Source organism: Otolemur garnettii, unplaced genomic scaffold, assembly GCF_000181295.1.
Source record: "Otolemur garnettii isolate 467f Iridium unplaced genomic scaffold, OtoGar3 scaffold00148, whole genome shotgun sequence".
In the NCBI taxonomy this organism is placed as follows: domain Eukaryota; kingdom Metazoa; phylum Chordata; class Mammalia; order Primates; family Galagidae; genus Otolemur; species Otolemur garnettii.
The window spans coordinates 3,338,472-3,349,484 of NW_003852543.1; the positions used below are offsets into that span (position 1 = coordinate 3,338,472).

The following is an 11,013-nucleotide window of genomic DNA, read 5'->3' on the forward strand; positions in this document are numbered from 1 at the left end:
CCCAGGGGGACCGCTTGGGGCTCTGTCTCAAAAAAAAAAAAAAAAAAAAAAAAAGTTCATGAACTCATCCTAGGAAAAGTGCTATGTACCTCACTGCTGAATATCACTATGGTCACCTTTAAAGTGCTCCCCTTGGAAAGCTATGCACCAATTCCAGTGCCTAGTCCACCCTTCAAAGCAATTTTGGAACTCTTTCTGGAGTGACCAGAGTTGTCAATCATACGAATGTTATCAATCATACGAAACTCCGAGTCACAAACTTGCCACATTGTGCTTACATTGGCAGCACCATATAAACAATTCAGTAAGGATTCATAACGTTGGTATATCAGGGTCTCACAGTTGTGTTCATGTCAATGTGTGGAGGTATCTTGCTGAGTGGTCTTCATTAGTATTGTTGCATGTTTTTGTTTGCTGTACAATACCACCTCTGATGGTCATTACAGAAAAGTTCTAAAATTGTTTTGAAGGGTGGACTAGACACTGATGTCAGTCCATAGCTTCCCAAGGGGAGTACTTTGAAGGTGACCACAGTGATATTCAGCAATGAGATACACAGTACTTTTTTTAGGATCAATTCATGAACTTAATTGTCAGACCTCAGTATGTACTACTGAGGTATTTAATGATTTTAAATAATAGTTCAAAACAAAACAAAAAAATAAATAAATAAAGGTTCATTTTTTTTTTTCCCCCATAGAGTTTTATATAACTTCTGCCAGACTTATTCCTTTGGGATCTAATTTTTGCTATTGTAATATATGTTTTTAATTATGTTTTCTAATTGTAGGTATACAGAAATACAACTGGTTTTCATATACGTATCTACCATTTATGATTCTTATTAGTTCTCGTAGTTCATTAACACATAGATTGTTGCTTAAGTCATCTATGCATAGTGAGTTTTGCTTTCTTTTCAGTCCCTAGACTTTTCATTTCTTTTTCTTATGCTCCAAAGGCCGAGACCACCACTGTAGTACAATGTTGAGTAGATGAGACAAGTAGTAGGGAAATTTGTCTTGGCTGTAATCTTAAAGTTTTGCCATCAAAAGTGATTTTTGCTGTAGGCTTTTGGTAGGGAGGTATTATCAAGGCTAAGAAAGTGACCCCTATTCCTATTTGCTAGGAGATCTTAGTCATATACAAGTGTGAACTATTTCCAATACTTTTTCTGCATTGATGGTGGTGAGCCCCCTCCCACTTACCTCTGCAACCTCATCTCCTACCACATCACCCTCCCTGACATTGCTTCAACTCAAGAGCCTTCTTCAGATTCCTTAAGTCACCTTCCCTCATCACTCACCTGTTCCTTGGGGTCCAGGGCCACTCGGGCTGCAGCCGTAGAGCTTGAGGACCCGAGTGATGTCCGAGGCACTCAGGTTCCATCGCTGGCCAATGTGGACACTGGAGGCCCAGAGTGGTGTGATGGTGGGCAGCCCTCGCCGGCTAAAAGCAAGCCTAGGACCCAGGCATAAGTGTCTCAGTCCATACAGGGCAGGGGCTGGGTGGGCAGTGCAGAGGGGAGGCAGAGGGTGCTCACCTTCCATAGTGCATCACGGAGGAGTAGTCATAGGGTGTCAGCATGTTGCTGCTCCGGGACTTGATGAAGTTGATTTCAAAGCCTTAAAAACACAAACATGTGGGCAACTTAGAGACAAAAAAAAAAAAGCAGGCAGGAAAGGGCCAGTGAGAGGTGGGGGATGCCTTCTGGGAATTTATGACCCACCTAAGCTGAGGGCTCTGAAACCACAACCAAGTATGTTGTTTCCCGTACTGTCCTCCACTCTCTACCTGCCCTGGGAGGAGTCCAAACCTTCACCAGGTGACAAAGAAGCACAGGGACCTCATGGCTGGCCAAACATCACCTTCTAACAGTTCCTTCCTCCTCTCATATTCATCTTGGGACTAGCCTTTGCATAACCTGCAGCTTTCATGAAGTGACACACTGCACAGAGTGCCTTGCATGCCCCTCCCTATCCCACCAGAGGAGGTATTTACTGCTCAGCTCAGCTTTGGGTCCCAGTAGTAGCCTGCCTGTTCTTCCTGCCTCAGCCCATCGCACCCTCACTCGGGTCCTTTTGCCCTTTAGAGTGAGAACCTTGGAAGGGTCCCAGGATCCCCTAGACCCAGTCAGCCACTTCTATCCCCTCCCACCCCCACATCACCAGCAGCCTCACAAAGCAGGTCAGCATCCCAATACCTTTATTTCCCACCGCCTGCGTAAAATATCCACCCCCTAGAAATCTCATTTCTTCCTTTCAAAAACCCCTTACTTATTAAACAATCTTGAATAGGATGCATTCGTCTGCTTCAAAAGTCCAATAGTAAGAGAGAGTAAAAGCCTCCTCCATCCTTCTCCAAATTCCCACCTCCCCATCCCAACAGTTAATTACTATTATTAACATACAGAACAAACTCTGCTAGGACATATATGTATTAATTAAATATAACCATGTTGTCATTTTTTCTGCATTCCTAAGAGAAACCATCTTTTTGCCCACTAGGGTAGCTGGTGTTTTAACTTGTTTTGTTATTTAGGAAAACAGCTCAAATTTATTAGTACTATTTTCTAATTCAATCTGTTTTTACCTTTATTAATTCCCCCCTCCTTTCATCCTTAGATTGACATGCTTAATTTGTTCTCTATTTTACCAATATAAGTATTTAAGCCTACATGTTTTCCCTGAGCGTTGCTTTAGCTGTGAACCATTGGTTTCAATACAGCCTTTTTTAATTGCTATGATTTAACTCCAGAGCTAAAAGAAAGGTATGTTGTTTTTAATTTCCAAGTAGAAGATTTTGGTTTTGATTTGTTATTAGTTTCTATTATGCTTTTTATTTTGTATCATGATCTGAATCTTGATAATCTGAATTTTGAGATTAAGAGTTTTTCCTGGTATAACATAGGAAGAATTTCAAGTGTTTCATGAGCACGTAGATCACAGTCTATTTTCAGGGTGAGAGTCACCCTTTACTCCACCATGCTATTTCCCCAGCCTAGCCTGAGTCAGTCTTGTCCCGGTCCCTTTGTAGGTTACTGCCTATGTACCCCCTAAGTACCCCTGTCTGCGGGGGCTTCCTGTATGCTGCTCTCTGGTTCTGGGGCACTTGCCCAGCTATACCACCTGGCTAACACGACAGCAATAAAAGGCTTTGCTGCTGGAAGCCCCAACCAAATTCCTGGTTACCCCTCCCCTGCCCCTCTACCTCATAAGGCAGTTACCTTTATCCTCTTAGTTTCTGAATCAGGCCATACAGCCCACAAGAGTAGGGACCCCACTGTCACTAGGAACAGATCCACAGCACCACACCCAGCACGCAGCTGCTGCTCCCTGGCATGGATCTGGGGCCCACTCACCTCCAGCCTCGGCGCTCCTGCTTCTTCTGTCTACATGCCCATCAGTGCCCAGCATGCTCCAAGCCCTTGGCACTGCCCTCAGCCCCCTCCAGCCTACTATCTCCAGGGCTTCCCCCTTGCTCCAGCCCCCCAGCCAACACAGTGACATATGAGGGACTGCTGGTTGAATACTAAATGAGTAGGGTTCAAAAGACACTGTCAACCCCATCCATAGGTAGATGAAAGCGTCAGAGAAGAGAAATGAGACAAAGTGAATGGTGACACCCTAGCTCAGGCATGACCATGGTTGGGTGATAAAGCCATGGAGCCAGAACAGCAGCAGTCAGACCACCCTCCAGGTCCCAAAGAGAAGCAGGGCCCCACCTTTCCTGTGGAAACAGGCAGATAGTAAAGAGAACGGGGCAACCTCATTCAAGAAGCCAGGTGACTCCTTAGGCCCTGGCCCAAGCCTGCTGTCCTCTCCCCAAGGACCAGCCTGGCCTGTGCACCACCTGGCTTACCTGGGAGAATTTCATTCCAGTTGACACGGATATAGCTGTCCCGGTCAGCCCGTGCGTGCTCATGCCAGAAGCCCAGCACATGCATGAGCTCATGCAAGACAATGCCCCGGCCCTTCCGGAGACAGGCAGGTGCCAGGGATACCATCTGCATCCCTCCACTGCGCCCCACACTAGAGAAGCACCTGCAGGGCCACAGGAATGAGCTGAGTGGGCACCTGCCCAGAAAGAGGCAGAGACCCAGGCCTCTTCCCTCCTCCCAGGTTATAGGATGGACAAGCACCAGTGGGCAAGGTCCTGGTCTGGGCTCCAGACCCAGGTTTACTGTTCTCCACCAAGGTCTTTTACTACCTGTCCTCTGGGAAGTAGGCATAACAGACGCCTGTGACCAGCCTGGGCTGCAGGGGCCAGGCACTAATATTAACATGGATACAGGCTGCTCATCAAGTGAGCATTCACATGTCCCGAGACAAATCAAAGCTTTCATATGTGTTGTTTCAGGCCTCTAATAAGCCAGGAAGCTGGTATCACTACTCCTCACCTCACAAGGGGAGAAGTTAGGGGACTTGCCTGGACTCATACACTCTCTGTCCCACAAAACCTATACTCTGTCACCACACCATGGTGTCTCCCAGGAGATGAGGGCTTTGCAAATGAAGGTCAGCACCCAGTTCCCATCCTGTCCCCAGCGTCTGCCCTGCAGGTCCAGCTCATGTTGAGCAAACTACCTCAGTATGCACAAGAGGAGTTTGAACCCCAGAAGATGGCCCAGAAATAGGTTTTAGACAATGACTGAGTTAGTTCTGGTTTGAACACAGAAGTCCACTCTCCACACACACACACCCCACCAGAGCACTTACCCGTACATGGGGATGATGGAAATGAAGTCTTTCTGGCCCTGGTGGGAGACAAACCTGACACACGTGTAACGTTCAAACTCAGCAAACGCCTCCAGGATGACCTTGCGGCTGGGCTCATCTGGGGAAGAAACTCTGAGCTCCATCTAAGCCCTCAGAGCCCGTGTGGTCTCTGAGGTTTCTCTGGGAGACTGAGAATGGGGCTACAAACTCTTCCAAATTAGCATCAAGAAAGGGCAGCACAGTGATATTGGGGAAGATGGAGCTCTAGACAGACCCTGCTGTGTGACCTTGGGAAGGCCCCAGTCCTCTGCACATGATTTCAAGAAGGTCCAGATCACCCCAAGATATACTTTCCCCATCAGCTCTTCCCGGATTTTAACCCTCCCAACTCAGGAGGCTTTGGGGAATAAAAAGGCTTTGGTAGAAGGGCTCTTTGGGGCTGGTGGAGAAGATGCAGTGAGGTGAGAGGAAATGAGAACAAACCGCAGCGGGGAACCTAGGCTGAGGCTGAGGGGAGGCCCATACTTACCATAATTGCTAGAGAGCAGGAAGGGGATCTCTACAATGCCACCACTGTTCTTGGGCCACTTGTTGCTGGTTGCTGACAACAGTCGGAAGGGACTCTGAAGAGAGAGGGTAGCTCAGGAATCCCTGGGGACATAGGACACCCAGGTGCTACACTCTAAGCCCTAATGATGTGGGAGGCAGGACCTGGGTATGTAGAGCCAGGGGGACCAGGGGATGGAGGACCACAGTGCAGGGACATCCACTGGCCAGCTATGTGAATTGCCAAATACATGACAATCCTTTGGCCTTGCAACCAAACCTTGATAAAACAGAGCCTGCAACTTGTCCTATTGGGCAGATAGAACAAGATCAGCCTCCGGCCCCAGAGGAGACTGGTTAGGAGGCCCTACACTCCAGGGGACCCTGGATCAGAAGGGTCTAGGGTTCCATTCAGCAGCCCCACCCCCACACTTCACTAGTGCAGTTCGCAGAGAACACCACCTGGCCTCCCTGAGATAGCTCCTGGTCTTAGCAGCCTCTTCTCCACTTTTCAGCCAGTCAGACCTCTGAAGCATAGGCTCCACAACCCCCCAGCAAAGTTGGGTTCTGCTCCACAGTGGTCACCTGGCTGCCTCCCAGGGTACAGATAACCTGGGCCTTCCCTGCCCTGGGGGAGCTCCTGCACAACCTTGTGGCTGACCTTGGCCCTTTAGTCCAGCCACATGCTATGCCACCAGCGGCACAGTCTCTAAACCCAGTGGTTCTCAACCTTCCTAATGCCGCGACCCTTTAATACAGTTCCTATGGGTCGTGACAGGGTTGAGAACCGCTGCTCTAAACCAATAGGACATTCTTGCCTTCCACCTGGTCACTGTCCTATGCAGGAGACTTCTGCCCTCCCCAGTCACCTAAAATATGGTACTGCTTTCCTGGACACAGTGTCCTTTCTTTGATGACAAGTCACCCCAATTCCAACCAGCCTGCCCCCTTTGACTTGGCCCTGCAACCCCAGCTGGAATGGTCTGTCTTTCCACATGACTTCTTGTGCTCTGGCCTCGCCAATCATGCTGCCAGTGAGCCCCTCATCTCCCACACTACACCCCCAGCTGCCACTCTTCACCAACCCAGGCCCATTTCTTCCTTCATTGAGTCCTCCCTGAGCTCCACCACTGAGTCAGGAGTTCAAACTTCTCCTGGAGCTGACCCTGCCAGTCCTTCAGATATCACCTTCCTTTAGCATTCAGGCTGGCTTATTCCTACCAAAACAATCACTCTGACCTTGATGAAAAGTTGTCTGACAAGCTATGTATGTCCCTCACACATGACATACTAGCCCATGACACTTTGGGGTGAGCACAGAGGGCCCCTGTCGCCACCGGTGAGCCCCTCTCCCCCCACGGGTGTTAGCATGCACACATACTCACTGGCCGGATGATGTCCCCCTCGATAAGGAAGCTGCTTTCTGGGGTTTCCTCTGGGATGAGCCCTGGAAAGGGAGGCAGGGATGTTTTGGTCCATGCCCCCAGAACACAGACCCTAGGGACAAGCCAGGCAGCTCCCAGAGTCTGTTCCTCCTTTAACTTTGGAACTGGAGCTTCTCTGAGCACCAAGTGTGTATGATCCCAGGAAAGCAGCAAGCTCCCCAAGTCCCAGCCTACAAGTAAGCATTAGGTGCTTCTCAGCCCGGCTGCTTCCTTTGCCTGCTCACAGCCAGTGGCTCCTGCAATCTCGAGATCCAGCCCCCATTCCAGGTCCTTGGTAGTCAGAAAGCAGCAGCCTTTTCTTCTAGCTGTTTCCACCTTCCACTCCAGCCCAAGCTGCACTCCTTAGAACAGGCCCTAGGTTCTCCCATCCCATCCCTAGCCATCTGTATTATATCCCAGACCCTTCAGATGGTAAGTGACAGATTCCAATTTGTGCTACCAAAGGAGGCTGGCAAGTTCTGGCTCTTACAGGCCCCTCTCAGCTTGCCTCTGCTTCTTGTCGCCCTGAGCCAGGTAGTGTTATGCAAGTGACTTACAGCAGAGGGCATCACCTCAGGAGAACTAGTGATGGAGCAAGGGACCAAGAGAAGGCCAGGGAGAATAGGAGCTCCACGGAAGTGAGCCTCAGCTTGATCTTGTGGGAGCTCTGGACCATAAATGGCACCACACATTTGCACTGCCTAGAGGCCGGGCCAGACTTCCATCCCATCTGAGTCACTATGAGCCACCCCAGAGAGCAGAGGCAGCTCCCTTTGGCTAAGGGCCAGTCTCAGGAGGACAGGTACAGCACTCGTGCTAATGAGTAGCAACACTGCAGCAGCTGGAACTGGGCAGGTGCTTCCCAGGGGAAAGAGTATCAGGAGGGCACCCAGAGCATCTGACAGTCAATGCCAGGGAGAGTCAGGCTCAGGTAGCTTCAGACCATTCACAGTGACTTACAGGTGGTATTGTGCCTGACTCAAGGCTCAACAAGCTCTAGGACTCCAAGCCAGCTCAGGAAGAGGTGGGGACAGATCACACAGTAGCTACCACATCAGGTAGATTTCTACCCCATCCCTAGGACAAGGTCAGCCCCCACCCCATCCCTTCAGTGCTTTAGCCCATGATGGCTACAACATCTGAACCCCAGTCCTCACTTCCACTGGCTCTGTCCCAGGCTCATTCTTCAGCTGAGATCCCCAGGCAGGGAGATCCAGAGCCTCAGGCTTCTTTGTCCGTACCCCCCCCCCAACCTTCACACCTGCAGACCATCCTGCTGATGTATTCTCAAACTTATCTACTAATGACTTAGCTCAACACCCAGGCTGGGACAACCCAAACAACCTATACTTTCATAAGGGAATTTTTCTTGTTTTTCTGTAAGTTTTTCATAAGAAAGCTTATAAAAGTAATAATCCACTAACAAAGATCTAAAAAATAGGCTCGGCGCCTATAGCTCAACCGGCTAAGGTGCCAGCCACATACACCTAAGGTGGCGGGTTCGAATCCCCAGCCCGGACCTGCCAAACAACAATGACGGCTGCAACCAAAAAATAGCCGGGCATTGTGGCGGGCGCCTGTGGTCCCAGCTACTCGGGAGGCGGAGGCAGGAGACTCGCTGGAGCCCAGGAGCTGGAGTTGCTGTGAGCTGTAATGCCACGGCACTCTACCCAGGGGGACAGCTTGAGGCTCTGTCCCCAAAAAAAAGATCTAAAAAATAAGCAATTGCCCATAGAATTTCTACCCACTTAGAACCCAGAGTAAGCTGGTGTATTTCCTCCCAGATTTTTCTGCATTTTCCAGTATTTAACATGGTTTTCACACTACATGGACAATGTCACACCCCTTCAGGCCACAAGAAGACACAGTGTTCTTACCTTGGTTAATCGCAGGGATGTCCTTGTCCCAAGACACATTGGTCTCCTCGGAGGTGAGGCCTTCTGGGAAGCTGGAGGCTGAAGGAGCTCCAAGGATCAAACCTGGCCCAGACAGACAGGCTCAGAGGATGCTGGGGCACGCAGGGGCAAGCATGCAGGTGCCTGCAGCACCCCATTGGTGAGACCAGATAAGACAGGGTGTCAGACCACAAGACTCAGCCCCTTTGTGATGAATAGGCCTCCAGCAAGGAGTCCTAAGAGCCTGCCCAGCCTCTCCTCGCAACCCCAAACATTGCCAAGGCCTAGATTCTTTCAAGGACAACATTCCCTTTGCAGGACCCATACTTGACTCAAAAAGGAACGTGCACCATGTATTAGAGAGAGAAAGGGGCAGGAGGAGGGCAGGGACAGAACTCAGGTTCTAATGCCAATGGCAGGTTCAGGGCTTGCCTTAGACTCTGCTCCATGATGCCCAGGCTTTTGGAAAATGGGCTCAAAAATGGGCTGCCTTCTTCCAGGTGGGACCTCTGCTCCTAGAATTTTCAGGAGGCCTCCCAGCCACCCCAAGGGCTGACTTCTCCCAGGAATACCCTTGCTCTGGAGAATACCCTTGCTCTGAGCTATTAAGATCCCTTCAGACTCCATCCACACTCTTCTGGCCTCTCCCCAGCATTCTGGAGGTGGGAGCAAGAGCCAGGAGGGCCAAGAAACCAACTTACATGGCCAGGAGAGCAGACCCAGCACCCAAGGCAAGAGGCCTCCCATGCTTCGACCCCTCAGCAAGCAAGAAGACTAATCCCAGCGGGACAAGGCAGCCAAATTACACAATTAGTGCCATCCACTACCTCTTAAATAGCAGCTTCTCCACCTCCCACCTGCAGCTCCCCAAACACCTCTACTGTGGCTGGGCCCCAATCACTTCCAGCTGAAGCCCCACCCCAACCACTTCTACCTGTGGCCCCACCCCAACCACCTTCAGCTGAGGTCCCTCCCCACTCCATCTGCAGCACCATCCAACCTGTAGTCCCCAGCCTACCCCAGGCCCCAGCCTTTTTGCATCCTGGTCCGAATCCTTACTGGCTGAAGTGAGTGAAAGAATGAGAAGTGTGGCTCCTCTTGGTCCCTAACCTTGAAAGTGTGGCTCCTCTGAGGTCCCCTCCTGCCACCAGGGGGCAGAAAAACATTGTAGAAAGGTACTCCAGGCCTAATCCTAGGGAGATGCCTTTTCCTGCCCCCACCCTGTGCTCAGGCCTGAGATAGCTGCCTGAGACCCTAGGGCCCCCCCACCCGCCCCAGTGAATCTGTGGAAGGAGGGAAAGATCACTACATTTGTATATGCTTTTATTTTAGTGTACGCATAGGGAAATCCACAACCACAAAAGCAGAGCTCTGAAAATTTTCAAACAATAGTCCTTGTAACCAGCACCCAGGAGAAGTCTGCCACGCGGGAAAAGTGAAGTTTTTGGAAGCCCAGGCTCTTGCATGGACGCTAGTGCTCTAGCCACATGACAGCCTGGTAAGAACAGTCACGGTTTGTTGCCATTTCCCAGATTTGGAAATTAAAGCTCCTCTTCTTCTGTACCTTTCAGCTTCAAAGCCAAGTAACCTAGGAGCCCCACCTGGATTGAAATCCTGGAGGTGAAGTATGGCAACTCTGGGCGGCATCTGGGGACACCCTACCACGACCACCAACACCCAGTGAAAGGAAGTGATAGAGACAAGAATGACAGCTCTTGCCCATAGGGATCCCTCAGCACTCCTGCCATGCCTAGAACCCAGCATTTCTCCAAAGATAGGAATTGCAGGAAGAACACAATGAAGGCAATCGCACCTGCTGCCCAGACAGGGCAATGACAAATGTCAGAGACTGAGTGATGGGTATGATAGTTAGCTTGGTTGTGTTCATCATTTCATAATATACACGTATGTCAAAACATCATGTTATACATGTTATAGTTGTTAAACTATACATGTTATGTTTATAGAACATAAACAATTTTTATTTGTCAGTTATACCTCAATAAACCTGGGGAAGAAAAGTGAAATTTAAAAATACAGCCCATCGAGAAAACAAGAGTGGGTGAAACTGATTAAAATGAGTGCTCAGTAAAAAAATTGAAACAGTGATAATAACAATCATCCTGCTTGGATAGAGAAACAGATTGTTGGTTTAAAAATGCAGTTGGAACACCGGCTAGCTCAGTCGGTAGAGTATGCGACTCTTAAAATGCAGTTGGTTTCCAGGACATTGTGCTAAGTGAAGAAATTAGGCAATCATAAGAAGACAAATGCTACCTGACTCCACTTACCCGCCATATCTAAAGTAGTTCAAGTCAAAGAGACAGAAATGGGGAGAGGTGACCAGGTATTAGGGGAAGTTACTATTAAATAGGTATAGAGTTTCAGCTTTGCAAGATGAAAAAGTTCTGTAGATTTCTTTTTTTTTTTTTT

At 49.4% G+C, this 11,013-nt stretch overlaps 1 protein-coding gene across 1 annotated transcript in view; it reads right to left on the minus strand.

Annotated features, from left to right (window-relative positions):
• Nucleotides 1-9,327, minus strand: part of ASTL (astacin like metalloendopeptidase) — a 15,290-nt gene extending 5,963 nt beyond the window's left edge. The window contains exons 1-8 of the mRNA XM_003799308.1: nucleotides 9,282-9,327; nucleotides 8,563-8,664; nucleotides 6,647-6,708; nucleotides 5,245-5,338; nucleotides 4,716-4,833; nucleotides 3,859-4,040; nucleotides 1,541-1,622; nucleotides 1,304-1,458 (exon numbers count right to left, since the gene is read on the minus strand). Coding sequence (XP_003799356.1) covers nucleotides 1,304-1,458; nucleotides 1,541-1,622; nucleotides 3,859-4,040; nucleotides 4,716-4,833; nucleotides 5,245-5,338; nucleotides 6,647-6,708; nucleotides 8,563-8,664; nucleotides 9,282-9,327 — 841 coding nt within the window. The remainder of the gene's footprint in view (nucleotides 1-1,303; nucleotides 1,459-1,540; nucleotides 1,623-3,858; nucleotides 4,041-4,715; nucleotides 4,834-5,244; nucleotides 5,339-6,646; nucleotides 6,709-8,562; nucleotides 8,665-9,281) is intronic.
• Nucleotides 9,328-11,013: the final 1,686 nt, after the last annotated feature.